General features: G+C 42.7%; 1 protein-coding gene across 2 annotated transcripts in view; it reads right to left on the bottom strand.

Moving 5' to 3' along the window:
* The window catches only part of arap3 (ArfGAP with RhoGAP domain, ankyrin repeat and PH domain 3), a 50228-nt gene that overhangs the window by 27868 nt on the left and 4986 nt on the right, over nucleotides 1–17374 (bottom strand). Inside the window, exons 2-9 of one of the 2 annotated variants that reach the window (XM_084469786.1) lie at nucleotides 9904–10081; nucleotides 8717–9703; nucleotides 8581–8618; nucleotides 8027–8109; nucleotides 6646–6713; nucleotides 4815–5072; nucleotides 3816–3885; nucleotides 3534–3654 (exon numbers count right to left, since the gene is read on the bottom strand). In XM_084469786.1, coding sequence (XP_084325912.1) covers nucleotides 3534–3654; nucleotides 3816–3885; nucleotides 4815–5072; nucleotides 6646–6713; nucleotides 8027–8109; nucleotides 8581–8618; nucleotides 8717–9703; nucleotides 9904–9977 — 1699 coding nt within the window. In that variant the 5' untranslated portion in view covers nucleotides 9978–10081. Of the gene's footprint in view, nucleotides 1–3533; nucleotides 3655–3815; nucleotides 3886–4814; nucleotides 5073–6645; nucleotides 6714–8026; nucleotides 8110–8580; nucleotides 8622–8716; nucleotides 9704–9903; nucleotides 10082–17374 lie in introns of both variants that reach the window. The other variant, XM_084469785.1, reaches the window with a different exon arrangement.

The raw sequence follows: 17374 nt of genomic DNA on the forward strand, positions 1-17374 counted from the left end.
GATTTTCAAATGTCTTGTAATGACACTCACACCTGGTGGCATGTCCTTTAACTCCTACACTTCTAAAACAGAATATCAAGACCACTCTCTCCAACATTGGACTCCACATCTCATTCTTGTCTTCCATTGTTACTCAAATTCACTCCATCCAATCGCCGCCCCTCCATCTCACGTTCCTGTCTAGTTCCATTGTGTTCTATTTGATCCCAATCAAATTCTGAATCACCGGAACAATAGAAGTCTACATGTCACCGTCAAACAACTCCCTCCCTAGTCCCGAAGTACTAATCGCAGCCTTCCTGTTCCTCAGTCTGAACCTCGAGTGGATGTTCCTGTGGTCAGTCTCACGGATGGTGTCACGGTCAACACTGTCCCCTGCAGAGCTCATCCCAATTGGAACCTGTCAGTCTAGGTTGTTTCACCACTGCCTTGTCCTAGGTCCCATGTCTACTGATGTTGTTGCGTTCTGCCTTCTCACTGTGAGGTCTCTTGTAAATAAGTATTTGATTTTTCATGATTTTATTATGTCTAACAACTTTGACTTCTTCCTGACCACTGAGTCATGGCTGAGTCCTGGCGATAGTGTCCCTTTAATTGAAACCTGCCCCCCAGATTTCTCCTTCTTCCATCAGCCTACATTGTCCGCAGGGGTGGTCTAGCAGTAATTCATAGAGACATTTGTTCCCCAATTTCTCGTGGTATTTGTGCGTCCTTTGAGCTTTATTTTAAATGGTAAGGCCCCTTTATTGTGTGTCCTAATTTACAGGCCTCCTAAACTAAATGCTGGTTTTATTCATGGATTTTCCGATTTACTCTCAGTTGTTATGCCTTTTTATGACAGAGTTCTTATTCTTGGGGATTTTAACATCCATGTTTGCTGTCCTTATTTTACTACTGATTTTATTCACCTTTTTTAATCTTTTGTTCAGTCTGTCAAAGGTCCTAGTCACAATAAGGGTCACACCCTTGATCTTGTGCTGTCTCATGGTGTGTCTCTCAATAACGTACACATGCTAGACATCCCTGTCCCTGACCATAAAGCAGTGACTTTTCAAACCCAGCTCCCTCCTCCTGTACCCAAGCCCCACTCCTCCATCCTTTCTCGCTCTCTAAATTCACACTCCGCTCGGAATTCCCACCAGGCTTTCCTAGCTGCTTCCCCTAGTGCTTCTAAGCAATCTCATTCATCCATTGATGAGCTGGTCTCAGATTTGAATGATTCCTGCTTGAATATTCTTGACTCTATGGCACTTTTTAAAGAAACGAATGTGAAACAGTATTCCCTGCCTTGGATTAATGACCATACAAGGGACATTAAAAGGCAATACAGAAAACCAGAACGCAAATGGAAAAAGGATAGGCTTGTGGTTTCACTAGACAAGGGTTGATGTCCACATATTAGAGAGCTGTGAAAGATGCCAGGAATTCCTACTTTTCTTTAGGCTGCAGATCTCCCCTGATACCAGAGTCCTCGTATCTCCTCTGACCCCTCTTGCCTCTGCATGCACCTTAGATATCGTCCCTACTAGGTTCCTGAAAGAAATACTTGAGACAGTCGGACCTGACATTCTAGCTATTGTCAATAGCTCGCTGTCTACAGGCTCGTCTCCCTCCACCCTTAATCAAGCAATTGTTCAACCTTTACTTAAGAAACCTAATCTAGATCCTCTTGTTTTAAATAATTTTAGACCAATTTCTAAATTACTATTTTTATCTTTTATGAATAACAACAACATTTTTGAGGAATTCCAATCAGGTTTTCATTCTCTACACAGTACCGAACCAGCTCTTGCCAAGGTCATAAATGATCTACTGCTCACTGATGATTCTGGTAACTGTTCAATTTTAATCCTCCTTGATCTGCTTTTGACACGGTTGATCATACAACTTTACTAAACAGTCTTGAAAAATGGGTTGGCATCAGGGGCTTTTTCTGTTGCTATAGGTAAAGCCTCTTCCTCTCAGGCCCCCCTCTCTTGTGGAGTTCCTCAGGGGTCGATCTTAGGTCCCTTGCTCTTTTCAATTTACATGCTTCCTTTTGGGGATATCATTCGTACACACAATGTCCAGTTCCAATGTTATGCGGACGACACCCAGCTCTATGTCCCACTTAAGCCTGGTGAGACCGGTAACTTGATCCGTGTCATGTCATACCTCGCTGACATAAAGTGCTGGTCTCAGAACTTTCTCCAGCTTAATGAAGCCAAATCTGAGATTCTTCTATTTGCCCCCCCCTAATGATATCAGCTCCATGCAGTCTAATCTTGGTGGCCTGTCCACCAATGTTAAATCTGCTGCCCGTAATCTAGGGGTGGCCCCCCTTGATTTCCCCCTAGATTTGGCCATTAAAAGAGAGATTAAGGTAAAAAATACCTTAATCTCTCTTTTAATGGCCAAATAACGAGTGTTGTTCAATTGTGTTTTTTCCAATTGAGGAACATCACTAAAATCAGGTCCTTCGTATCTTGTACAGACCTTGAAAAGGTTATCCATGCTTTTATTTACTCACGTTTAGATTATTGTAACTCCATATACTCCCTATACGCTGAGTCAGAAAGCCACATCCTGTACATCCGGTACAAAATGCTGCTGCTAGGCTTTAAACTAAGTCTAGGAGACGAGACCATATTACTCCCGTCCTTGCCTCTCTTCACTGGTTGCCTGTAGTTTTTAGAGTTGATTTTAAGATTTTACTGATAACTTTTAAAGCTCTGCATGGTCTTGCTCCAAGTTATATTTCTAGTCCTATGAGCCTGAGATCCTCGGGTGGTTCCCAAATCAAGCCCGGTCACCAGAGGTGACCGGGCCGTTGCTGTACGAGCCCCTCAGTTGTGGGGCTCCCTGCCTGAGAATCTCAGACAAGCTTAATCAGTATCATCTTTTAAGTCTCTTCTCAAAACTAATTTTAATGCAAAAGAGTTAATATATATATATATATATAATTTTAACACATTTATTTTTGTCAGTACTACTCTCTTACAATGTTTTTTGTGTGTAATTCTTTTTTATCATGTTTTATTCTGTTCTGTGAAGCACTTTGTAATCCTGTTTCGAAAAGTGCTATACAAATAAAGTTTATTATTATCACTATGGTTACTGGGTCAGCTTTGTCTCAGTAATGGCAGGGGAGTTGGGGCCACACGACATTGAGTTGGGGAGCTTTTGTTGTCTTTGCTCAATGTGCTTGCGTGTCTGCATGCCTATGATTGCTACATGTGCAAAGTATGCATTTTCTGTGTGTGTGTGTGTGCGCGCGCGTGCGTGCGTTTGTCGTTGAGTCTGTGTGAGTGTCTGTGAGTCTGAGCATCAGTGTGTGTGTGTGTGTGTGTGTGTGTGTGTGTGTGTGTGTGTGTGTGTGTGTGTGTGTGTGATTGTCATTGAGTCTGTGTGAGTGTGTGTGAGTCTGAGCATCAGTGTGTGTGTGTGTGTGTGTGTGTGTGTGTGTGTGTGTGTGTGTGTGTGTGTGTGTGTGTGTGTGTGTGTGTGTGTGTGTGTGTGTGTGTGTGAGCATCAGTGTGAGTGTGTGTGTGTACCTTCATTATCAGCACGGAAGACAAAGATTCTGTGATTGGTCACTATCTCAAACTTGTTGTCTTTGGCAGGACGGGCCATCTGGATGGCAGCCAATGGGATTACTCCTTTGGGGTAGATATCCTGATATACAAAAAAAATGTATATATGAGGAACATTTACACAATTAAAATCATTGAATATGCGAAAGCAGAGGATCGATAGGAAGTTATTTGATCAACTGTAAAACATAAAACCAACATTTCATTAGTGCTCAAAAAATACAAAACAATGCAGTTTTTTACCTTTTCGCTGCCAAAATACATTAGGTTTATGCCGTCAAACTTCACAAAGCGCTTCTGGAAAACGTAATTTCTGGAAAACAAAACAAATCAAATGAACATAATTTTGATGTGAGAATACTTTTATCAGAACAACATTTCTGATGTATTTTTAGGTTATGCATATTCATATTATGTAAATGATACCTATATTCTGGATTCTCGTTTTTGCCTGTTATGCTAGCAGACAGAACTAGCAACGAGCCCACAATTGGCGGTATAACAGAAGCAGAAGCAGGAAAAGATGTTTGACAAACAACAAAGGCAGGAAGAGGAAAAGCACAAACCGAGCAGAGGAAGAGGAGGAAAGGAGAGTGAGGAAGCAGAGACAGCTCCTCAGGAGAGAGGAGAGGTAAGGAGGAGGGTAGAGAAGGAGGCGCAACTTCAGACCCAAGGCCAACCTCTGTCGCCTTTAGCATCGTTGAGAGGAGAAAGAGGGCCGGTTTTAAACACAAACACACACACATTCATAAACACAGATAGACATGCACGTTGACATAAAGTATGGGTTTTGCAACACATCCACTATCGTAGATACGGATACAGCGTGACAGATTACCCTTAACTGAAATCCAAAATGCCTTACAATATGGATGAGGTATTGTTCAACCAAACCTATTTCATTTGGTTTGAATTTTCAATGAATCCCTTTGATAAGCTACAGCACCCACAGATTTTTCTAAAATTTTACCAAATTAAACCCATATACATAATCTAAATTAATTATTGATGGGCACTTTAGTAAGTCATTTGTTGATATTTTAATTGAAATGTGTTAACTTTATGTATTTGTATTTTGTATGTAATTATTATGTATCTTTTACCCAAAGTGATTTGATGGGGGGCATCTTGCTTAATTGGTAGATTGGGGCTCAAACTAATCACCTTTCGGTTTGCCTCTGCCTGTTTGTCATTATATCATAAACTAATAAACTAATAAACTGATGGCAGACGTCCACACACCCTTGAGGGGAGAGCTTATCAAGCCAGCTGCAGATGATGGGGGCGCTGGGCTCGGACAGGGAGGTGAAGCTGGCGTAGGGGGAGATCACCAGGTCCTCGTCCGTCTCTGTCGGGTACAGGCGTGGGGGGGGCAGGCCGCGGGAGGGAGGGGAGGGGGGCGTGGGCTCTCCCACCGTGCTGTAGCCCTGGGCGTCGGTGGTGCAGCTGGTGGTGTGGAGGGCCTGGGACAGACGCTTGGCCCAGGACAGCTTGTGAGACCTGTGCAGCAAAGATCCACAAATCTGCGTCAGAACGTCACTGCTTCAAAGTCAAAGCAATGTTTGTTGTTGGTTTATTCCGTGCGGTGAAGTTCTTGCAATTAGGCATGGGTTGACTGCATAACACTAATATAATATACAATAGTGATAGAAAAAAACACATGAAACATCAAATCAAATATAAAAACATACATTGATGTGACCAAAGTGTATATGTTCAACCTTGCAGCGATCAATCAATACAGGGCTCGGTACAGAACCTCAAAACCTTTTGGGTACCGAGCTAAAAAACTTTGGTACTGTCGAAAAAGGAACGGTACCAAGAGTTACCCATGTGTGTCTGTTTCCCTAGAAGTAGAACTTCTTCAGAAGCCACAACTTCTTCAGAAGCCAAACTTCTTCAGAAGTCAAAGCAAAAATGTAAACGTGAAAGGTTTAGGGAACAAGAACCAGGAAGGTAAGGGAGCATTCAGCTCCCTTGCCATATGCTCAAATGTTTTACATATTTGTACATGCCTCATTTCTCATTATTCTAAGATAACTGTCTCCCACTTCCTGTCACAACAGAAAGTCAAACTAGACAGAAAGTATATTAAATTATGAGGAGATACATTTTTGCTTGTTTAATCCAGCCAGGTATGCTAGCATGCTAGTATACTATAGCAAAGGTCTATAGGGTCAGTACAGTCTCATTAATAATGAATGCAAATGAAGACTCTCCTGACGTGGCTGGATTCATGAATGCATTTTTTTCAACAAGGAACTCTTTGTAGCCAATCAGATGCCTCCTTCGTTTTCAGCCAATCAAATGCCTGCAGTCTCGACCTCTGAAGAATAAGTCCCACCTCTGAGCCTCCCGGTTCCCTTGGTCAAATGTCTATGGGAAATAACATGGGGTTTTTGAATGATCGTACATAACAAACTCTGTAGGTGGCAAAGAAGTTAAAGCTGCCTCACGTTTGAACTACACACTTTTTCCATCTAGTTTCGACTGGGTTTTTGGATTGTCGGTGCCGTTAAAGTAGCATTAATAATAATAATTCAGCCAATCATGTGATTGGCTGAAAATGAGGGAGGCATCTGATTGGCTACAGAGAGTTCCTTGTTGAAAAAAATGCATTCATGAATCCAGCCACGTCAGGAGAGTCTCAAAAATCCACATATAAATACAGACCAGTTCACACACAAATGCAAACAAGTGAAACAAATGAAAAGCGTCTTGTAAATTCAAGTTTACCAGTTTGTATATAAATGTAACAACATCCAAAAAAAAATTTGATGAAAATTGCAAAAAAAAAATTAATTCATATATTTATGGATTTATATTACATTTATTTAAAACAAGACACATGTGTGTGGATCAGAAATGTTTTTTGTGAAACTTATTTTTGTTTATGGATTTATTTTACATTTATACATATGATATCCATTTGTGTGTGCATTGAAATGTATTTGCGAGAAGAGAGTCATATAAATCACAAAATACATTTGTGAATCCTTCTCTGTGCATTCATTATTATTGTTCATTATTACTGTACTGACCCCATAGAGGTCCAATGTCAGTACAGTGTTACCTGTGGTCCTCAGGGCTTTGGTCTTGGTCTCTCCTGGTATCTCTGCCATTAGACTTGGTTCTCTGGTCCTGGACACAAAGATAAGATGTTCACACACACACACACACACACACACAGACACACACACACACACACACACACACACACACACACACACCCCTAATAAGCTAATCTAAGAGGTATGAATCAGCGAGGAGCCCATGACTGAGGTACTGCTGGTGGACTCTTTAGGGCATGATGTTCGCATTGTGTTTCTACCAACATACTCTATGTACAAGATTAAGACTTTTACTTATCTATTCTATTTTATTATTTCATTTTATTGTATGAGGATGTTTTTATGTGAAGCACTTTGAGTCTGCCTCGTGCATGAAAAGTGCTATATAAATAAAGTTGCCTTGCCTTGCCTATAAAGAGCAACAGCAGAAATTAAACACAACCCCGAGGTTATTTCTCCACATCTTGTTGAGGGGATAAACTTGGGGGCTTTCAAGAGCCAGTGAACCCAAACTGCCCTTTTTTGCTTTAAACATGGTAACATGTGTTTTATGATTGTCAACGTAGTAATATATTCCATTTTATCACTGTGAATGAAATAAGACTGTTATTTAAAGAAAACAGCAGTAAATTCCTATGTTTTGCCCGTCTCTGCCAACCAGTTATATCTTTGTGACGACAAAATGCCTTTTCAGAGTGACTCCGATGTCACGCCCTAGGGACCCAGACGGCAAGGTGTGTGGGGGTGTGTGGAGCTCTGTCTGGGCGCCCGCTGATTGTGCATTCTGAGTGATGTTTAAGCTTAAGCTTATAGTTTAACGGCGCGGTGTGTGTGGATGGTGTAGCTCCGTCTGAACAGCGGTTGGTTTTGATGTCTGCGTCCGAGAGAGGGTTAAGCTTCCTGGACCCTTATAGTTCAACGCAAAGGTGTGTGGCGCATTTGCTATACAAAATAACTCATTATTTTGTATAGAAAATGCACATTTTCTATATGCTCATAGAAAATGTCGGTACTGAAACAGTATCACAAAGCTGCCATGGGTCATAACCCTACAAGCTCTTTCCTAGAAGTCTCAGCCCAAAACACACTTATTTAAATCTCAGTGTTCATATTCAAGCTGAAAGAGGGGGTTCACTTATCTTTAAGAGGGAATTACATCCATCTTGGTTGTCCTACACAACACACATTTCATGTTTTGACTACCAATGGGAAAACCAAATACATACACTTTGACAGCTGTAGAGAGTAACCAAAAGAGTAAAATCAAACCACAGCAACTGTGCCTGATGACTTGGTGCCAGCTATATTTGATTATTTCTCTATGGTTTTTATAATATAACATGATATAATCATGTCAACACAGTAGAACCGTTGGGACCTCACCTCATTCAGATAGGAAGGTTTTCTGCTTTGGAAAACGGTTTCACAGTATGGGCTGATCTCGTCGTCCAGGTCTTCATTGGAAGCTGTTGAAGAACCAACATTTGTTTGTTCATGAGGCTGATCATCCAGAACATATACAACTACTAACCAGTGTAGACAGTGGTTAGTAGTTGGGGTATGTAATTGGTGCCACAGTGGACACATTTATAATATTGATGATCCATTAATGGTTGATAAAGGGGTAATGAACCATGATGATTGTTTGGAATATAATGGATGTGAAGAGGTTGCCAGCTGGGGCAGCCATTTGGGAAGACGCGTGCCCGAGGGGGTGAGAGAAACAATTATATCATGGCTGATTTATATCTTGACATAGACAGTGTAACCAAATAACAATGGGTCTTGGCAAACCAGCCCAATCCTTTAAGAACCTCACAGGAATTTAGAGTATATCGCTTAATCGTCACATGAATCCAGCTGTAGTGTGTCAGCAAAGCAAGAGGTCTTTGTTGTTGTTTTCTTTGTTTTGTGCTTTAGGAACAGGATGTGCTCACCCCTGGTCGACCCTGAGGAGCGGTTACTTAAAGTGCTGCTGCTGCGAAAAAACAACACAAAAGCATTAGCATTCATTCAATAATGGACTCATTCCTAAATGAAACATGTTGGTATATAAACAACACAGTGTTCTACCTGTTCCTGTCAGACGGCCGTCTGTCCAGCGGTTGTCTGGGCGGAGGTAAGGGAACGGTCTGATGGCTGCAGTGTGTCCTCCCACCACTAGGGGAGGCGGAGGCAGGTAAAGTGCCGCAGTAGATCTCGTTGGAGACCATCTCCATCCCCTCACTCCTAGGTGAGTCGGACGGGGACGCTCCGGAGAGCTGGTGCGTGTGATCGGGGCTACGGGGGGTGAAGAAGAGGGAGGAGGGCGGGGTGACCATCTGCTTGTGGTCGCTCCGTCCGGCGGAACACGAAGACTGGGAGACGGCCTCCGGCGCGGCGGAGGAGGCCCCGCGGTTCAGCCTGGGGGGGACCGGAGGCAGCGGCCCCCCCGGGTCCGACTGTAGTGAACTGCAGCTGGACCTCCGAGCCACCTGGGCCAGGCTGTGGCGAGGAGGGGCTCTGGGGCTGTGAGGGCTCGGACCCTCCGACACGGTCGAGCCGATAGACTCCTGGGAGAGCCGTCTGGGAGGGTGGGCTGGGGGCTCCGGCCCGGTGGAGCAGAACTGTACCGGGGCCGTCCTGCGTCGGTTAAACACAGTTCTGGGTTTGGGCACGGGTTTGGCGCCGGCCGGTTTGTCCGCAATGACGCTCTGGAAGTCAGCGGAGCGGGAGTTTGTCAACATGGCTGCCAAGTTGGGCGCTGAGCTGTTGCGGAATGCCTCGAAATGAACGGGTCTCGTCTGATTGGGAGAGGGCCGCGTCTGTCCCGGTTCCAATGAGTGAATGTCCGAATCGGACTGCCAGCGGTCTATGGAAAGCTCCACCCCTGGATTCTGATTGGCTTTTGGGGTTTCTTTCATCGATTTTTCATTAGTCCTCTGAATGTGGCTGAGCAATCGCAGTATTCGCTTCCGGTGTCCGGTGGCAGCTATACCCAGGCTGACCAGGGCATCGTGGTCAAGGTGGTTGAGGTCTCTGGCCAATAGTAGACCAGCATGACAGAATGCGTCCAGGTATCTGCATAACAAGAAAACAGAATTCCTCCCATAATAAATTACTTTGAAATACACCGTTTTGAGTGCTTTCAAAACTGGTCCATTTCCATTCAACCACAATTTAAATCTTTGTAACATTTAGGATAATTCAGAGCCAAGGTGTGTGTGTTTCTGTTTGCCCACTCCCCTGTGTTCAGTCCCCAGCCTCACTCCGTGACCTACCGTTCTAGGTGGATGGTTGCCAGCAGAGTCTCAACTGGAGTGTTCCCATCCAGCGTTGCCATAACGACCAACATGGGTTTTGGGATAGGCCGGGACGTCTCCTCCACAACATGCAGGCGAAGAAATGTCCATCACTGGGACCTGGAAGAGGTCAACCACGCAGGCCGCCTCGCTCCATCTGGAGCGGATTAAAAACACCAGTCCGTCAGCGTCAACATGGTAGGGCAATACAGAAATATACTTTATCATGATATTCACAGGGAGTTGTATAGGATATCGAGAAATATGACAACCTGCTTATAAAAAAGAAATACCATTCAGACCAACTGAGGGTCAGTACATTGAAGTAAATGAAAAGAATGCTGTCAGACTAAAACTAGTTTTCCTTTCTCAGATGTTTCAAACCTCATATTTTGATCACTTTAAGGACATGTCTTCATTGTCAATCATTTTGTCCAGAAACTTGGTATCATGATGAGTCGATATCTTAATTTCATAGTGATATAATACCATGAAAGATTAGATTTACTCACTATTATATATATATATATATATATATATATATATATACACACACACCATGCAATACCATACGTAAACAATACCTATACAAATAAAGTTGACCTCGTTTTAAATACTTTGGGAGCGCAAAACAGTCGGGAGGGGGGTCCTCAGAGATTATTATAACAATCATTGATTATCAGTGATTATCATTGATTATCAGCATTAGAGGTGTGAGGGAAACCAGACATGGCTTGACTGGCTTCGATGACAACAATGTAAAATGTCCATTGTCACTGATCAGATCTTGATACGACCACTAGGGTGGTGAATTAAACGCTGCACACCCAGGGAGATACTGGCTTACTTCATTTAGACGTCATGCTGGTCAGCAAGCTACTAAAGTCATTTAGCCCTGTTGAAGATTGCGGGAACTGTGAAGAATGTTAGTAACAAAGAGCACAAGACATAATGAACGCCTTGCCCATGGGAACCAACAACAAGAGGCAGAGAAACTGAACAACATTTTTGTACTTTAAAATGTGAATGAGGAAATCAAAGTCAAGTCATTTTTAATATAACCCTCAATCACAATTTGAGTCCAATAACCTCCTCTAACCCTACGCCCTCTGAAGGGCCAACGAAACTCCCAAAATCCAGAGGAGCGAAATCTGGAGAAGGAAGACAGAAGAAGGCTTCCTCCTTCCAGGGACGGTTAGGAGTAATTGACGGTTGGCAATAGGGGCCGAATGGTCAGATCAAATGGCAGCATAAAACAAACAAAAGGTTAAGAACGGAAAGATTAACTTGAAAGAAAATGTCAGATTAGTAAAGAGCTCAAACTCAATCATGAATGTGAGCTGTTTATCCGGCACACTAAAAGATTATTCAAAGTCTTCATTCCTAGACAGTCACAAGTTGCATGGTTTATGTTGGTACTCCAGCCGTCCGTTCCAGTTTCAAAACGTGATTCGTTTTTTTCCGGGGGAAAACCAAAGTGTGTTCTCCTCGCATGCATGCATGTGCATTTCTGCACTAAATCCTGTTGGCTACAGCTCATCAATCAGCCTCGCATTACCACCCTGTCCAGATGCTAGACAGCCCAGGTCCAGGTCACATGGAGGTTTAATAGTACTAGTTAGTTCCTTGTGGGGTCAGATCAGATAAGCTAAAATGTACACTTAATCAAAGATGGTATTTGGGTGTCATTCTGCATGGCAGCAGAACCACAGGTTCACACATATTTTAACAATATGCTAGTAAGTACAAAAAATATATACAAAAAATAAATCTATATACAAAATATGAGCTGTTGAAAAGAAATATAAACAATGTATGTAATGTGTGAAAACAGAATGTGAATGTAAACATATTTGGATATGTGAGTGAGTAACGTGCGTGCATGAAGTGTAGACTACACTGAATCTTGTTAAATAATACCAGTCAAAAGCTAAATCCACACGGAAAATAGGAAGTCCAGTGTATGTGAATGTTATTATATGCGTCAAGGGTGAACTTACCCCTGAAATAATTAAATAAATAAATAATTTAACATGGGAAGGACTCCCGGATTCATCCTGTCATTGTTCTAAAGGAAAGAGAATTGCTGTTTTATTGTTCTTGTAGCACACGCCTACATTATGGTAAAACATGTGTTGGTTTGATCAACAACAACAAGTACACTATGAATGGGCCGCACCAGTTCTGAGAAGCAGGTTAGATAATAAAAAAAGCGGCACTTACATTTTGTTATATATATATATATATATCGTTATCACAACCCTGTTAATTTAAACACACACACACACACACACACACACACACACACACACACACACACACACACACACACACACACACACACACACACACACACACACACACACACACACACACACACACACACACACACACACCTTGAAAATTGCTTTTAATTGTTGTTTTCTTATCATAATGTACACCGTTTCAGTTTTAAAATATTACATCTATGTTTCATATCACTGCTGAAGACACTGTAGATACGCTCGACTATTAAACCAGAAATTACAGAATAATAAAATAATCAAACAATGACTAAATAGCACGGGGACAGAGGAACACACATGCCGAATGAATAATTAATGTGGTGAATCAGACACCAGGGCAGCCAGACCGCGGCTAGCTGCCCATAGCACTCCAAGGGGACTCCAGCCCAGATAGCAGAGTGGCAGGCTGAGAATGCATCACCTGCCCTTTGACCTCTGGGTCATGACCCCCATTCTGGCGGCTGACTAAAAGCCTGTTGTCACTGGACGAAGTTATCAGGCCGTTTTGTCTGCCGTGTCTGCACAAGCAAGGCCCACATCTATGGCAAAAGTGTGTGGTGTGTGTGTGCATGTGTGCGTGCGTGCGTGCGTGCGTGTGTGTGTGTGTGTGCATGCGTACGTGCGTGAGATAGTCTAGACTTACAATCCAATACACTGAATCTTACTAATGTGTTGGCGCAATGCAAAAGCACCTCGGGCAACAAGTCAAGGCAGTAGTCAATGGTCATGGAGGAAATACAGGCTCCCCTATGAGAAACGGCGATAAGACCTCTGACAAGAGGTGCTGATATAGTAAAATATGGTCCCTGCTATTCAGGCCTGCTCTGGAAATGGGAAACCAGCAATGGAGAGTGAACATGGTGCTTGACGTTTGTCGTTCTCAATTAGGTCTATGTCAAAACATACATCTGGCATTTGTATGTCATTTCTACTGCTTTTTAAACAGTGTATTTTTTTGATAGCTTTATTGCTTGATTGTTATTTCCTTAATCTGGGATTAATAAAAAAAATACCTATTTTTTAGGATGGTCAAGGCCAAGCAGAATGAGATACATCAGTGCAGATATGTCTATGTTTTGTATCCAGCTAATGCACTCGGAGAAACAGAGATTAGTCTTGTGTTCCTTCTCAGGGGTTTCATCCCTTTTCTGCTGTTTTTTGGGGGGAAAGACATTGAGTTTCACACATCAACGCTGTGGCTGTGGATACATCTGATGTCATCCAACATCTGGAGGCTTCTCCACACAACAAGCCTTCTACTGCAGGCCAACCATGAACCCCCACAGTTGGAGGGCACTGCGGACTCAGAGCTCAAAGGCACATTGTTGGAGAGTAGCTTTACTCAAGGCAAATCTTGCCAAGACACTGTCAAAACACTTTTCAGCCTCTAAATGCTCAGTTGAGACAGTCAATCTATTTATACTTGTCTGGTTGCTCTGCATGATAAGACCAGATTGTGATAGGGATGAGATTCCGCATTAGTTAGCCTAGCTCGTCCCCAAAACCAACAGAGGAAAAAGTCATGAACAAAGAGTGTCCAGTTAGAGACATCACACACACACACACACACATGTACAAAGATCAAACACCCCAGTTAGGGAGAGGTATCCGTTTGAACGTCATGCATTCCGCCTACTTTCAGGATGTGAGCAGCAACAACTCACTGGAGCACAAGGTCACATACCCCAGCAGGACACACACACACACACACACACACAGACACACTCACACACCAGAGGATTGCCTGTAGCTTGGGCGACATACACTGTTTTATAGTAGGACTGTGTTTGTGTGCATGTGTGTGTGAATGTGTGTGTGAATGTGAGTGTGAATGTGAGTGTGAATGTGAGTGTGTATCATGAGGGTCTACATAGTGCCATCATACAAAGCCACTCTGATAGACTTTTACATCTTCAGAGATTTCAAAGCGTTTACCTCAGGCAGAAACCCGCAGGGACCCAACAACACACTCTTTAGTTCCTCCATTAGAGAAATTACAAGCAAGCAACTGCTCCAAAGGTCAAAGGTCAGGATAACTACGCCTTGACAAAAGACACACAATATTCATGTGACTTCGCCAATGCCTGTAGCGAAAATCACAGCTGAGGGAAAACCAGAGGATGGTGTCCTCTGTTTTCTTGTTTCAAAGTAAAGGCTGAGGTTTGGCAAGTGAAGGGTTAAAATGATCCTCCTACTGCATCTGTTTAGAACAACAAATCTTCAGACAGGAAGTGTCTCTTCAACTGCATTGCATCTGAAATAGCTAATGATCAAATATGATATATATGCATTAATACAGCAATGAAGGTTATACCTCATTGAGGATACAAATAATGGAAGATAAAATATTGTTTTTTCTGAGATACGTTTGGATTTCTCACGTTTCTCTCTTCCCATGTGCCCTTGCTATGTTGTTATCAATGCCTATGAAAAAAGATATAATACATACATAAAAACGTTTCAATGCGATTCCAATGTTGGTATGGCCAATGGATTTAACACAAATAGAGTTGGAATGAGCTAATTTCAGTCTCCAGTATACAGGAAATTCATAAACCATTACTTCCTCCTTCCTAAGACTTTTTCAATGACTAAACCCAATACACTTGCAGCTCTAACCAGTTGCCCAGAACACGTCGTTTAGTTGAAGAGGGTGGGAGGGGCTGCTTAGAGGAAGCTTCTGCTCAGAAGAGAATGTGACTCACACATCCTCTTCTTCATTTGACTGCAGCACAGGGCATCTCCCCAACATGCACTGATGTGGTGTGCGTGCGTTAACTGATTGTCTGTCTGTCTGTCTGTCTGCCCTACGTAGACGTATGTGGTTGTATTTTGAATACAACCACACACAACTTTTTTTATGGAAACCTGGGTTGACTAACAGCCATTCGATCACTAGGCCTTCTTACACTGCCAAATATGCCGTCTTATGCACGCCTTTTTCGCGGCACGATCCGCGCGTGTACACTGCCCGAGGTAAATTGCCTGCTTGAGCTAGCACCCCAATTTACCCTCCCGGACCCTACACACATTGACCGTTTATTAGTGCGTTAATAGACGCTCCGGGGGGCTTGGGTAGAGGTGTTGCTGCGCTGTCTCTACAACAGAGAGTCAACAGTCTATACAACGCAGCGATATCAACATGAGTAGTTCTAACTGGAGAGACGGTGAAAGCAGCGAGCTGCTGACCATCATGGGAGAGAAGGTGATGCAGTCGCATAATGCATTAAACAAAGACGTTGAAAGATGGTGCGATCTACGAGAAAGACGCAGAGGAACTGTCCTTATGAGGTAAAAAGTAGTCAGCAAAATAAAGAATATGCTGGCGTTTTTGCACTTAATAGTTAATCGCATTTGTAGCCTACACTCAGACGTGAACTCATTCTTGCATGCAGGTGTCTTCATTCTTTAAAAAATTAAAACATTTGGGAGTATCACTCTGTACGTGCGCCCGCGCCGTGACGAACGGGGGTTTTACCCCCTCGGCTTTACACAGGCAACTTGAGATAAGATGGTGAAATTGCCGGGCGTGCCAAGCCGCGACCGAACCGGCTTGGCAGTGTAAAAAGGCCTCTTCAAGAACAACTCACAGGGCCCTGGGGGGAGGCCTACCCCATGACATGGAATAGGCCTCCCTTGGAAAATGTGTTTGAATCCTTCATGACTCATCACAGTGCAACTTGAGAAGTTATTTATGAGGCCTGAGCAATGTAAACACTAAATTATATATATATATATATATATATATATATATATATATGCAAATACCTTACAATGTTATTTTTATTCAATTTTACTCAAATTTCCCATCTGGGATTGATAAAGTAGAATCTTAACTTATACTGTCTGATCTTGTATAATTCAAAGTACAGACATAAATTAAATTGAATGAATTAAATTATCATTTAATTAGAAAATGAAACATTAGCATTATAAATGGAGACAAATTTAAAACACAGCCCTTAATAATACACTGCACAATTCATTCCCCTTCCTGCTCTCTCTCTTTACTATCTTTGTTTGCACACTATTCCTCTCTCTATCTCCACTTCTTCACTACCTACTGGTCAAACAGGTTCGATGACGCAAGGCACATTTTGGTTAGTTCCTTGGTATTTTGAGTGAACAGCTTTCGAGAACTACAGAAGCAGAAACAACCAAGCCTAGCAACCTCCCTGCCTTGCTCCGTGGCCGAGTGACAAACGCCTCAGACAAGACATATGTGACCGCCTGAAATGGTTATTATTTATTAAATAAAACCAAATGACAACAACCACAATACAACCAGAATTTGTCATTCGGCAGTTTAAATACAATATACCTTTCTCATTTGAAAGGTTTGAATAAAACAAACATGGTAGTGGAAGTGAAAAACCCACTGAGATGTGTGATAGGCGTTTGTTGACGTTTGTAGGCGCACGTGAAAACATGATGAAATTGACTGAAACTTGTATTAACGTCATCCCACCACTTGATGAAACTTACATAATCAACTAACAATGTTTTCAGAAGACGACAACCATCCCTAAATGATGTAAGGACCTGACGCAATGTGAAATCGTGGCCCAATACAAAATATGACAAAACATACTTGATTATAAATCCATTGACGTAGAGCCCAGTTCAACATCAACAAACACAAGACAACATCACAATGAGGACGATATGAAACAACACAAGACAAAACAACAACCCTGCAATAAAAACACAAAGCGATACATGATACAGCACCGCACAAAACAATAACACAACATACCCCACACTGAAAAGTAAGACAACACGCGATGATTATGCAGTCAGACAACCGACCCCACACCTGATGTTCAATATTCATTCCCTCCATCCAAGAAGCCACGCACACAGAACTCTTTATATTGTGTGTGAGTGTATGCGTGCATGCTTGTGTGCACGTGCGTCCGGTCCCAATGACCTCATGGCTCCATCCCACTGCATCAGAAAAATCACAGGAAGACCTCAGCGATCCACCACCACTGATGTGTGTGAAAGGATGGGGGGTGTCAGAGAGAGGAAAAGGAAAGGTGGGGGCGGTGCTTTCTTGCTCGAGAGAGAGAGAGAGAGAGAGAGAGAGAGAGAGAGAGAGAGAGAGAGAGAGAGAGAGAGAGAGAGAGAGAGAGAGAGAGAGAGAGAGAGAGAGAATGTATAAA

Source organism: Micromesistius poutassou (assembly GCF_964030765.1).
Source record: "Micromesistius poutassou genome assembly, chromosome: 6".
In the NCBI taxonomy this organism is placed as follows: Eukaryota; Metazoa; Chordata; class Actinopteri; order Gadiformes; family Gadidae; genus Micromesistius; species Micromesistius poutassou.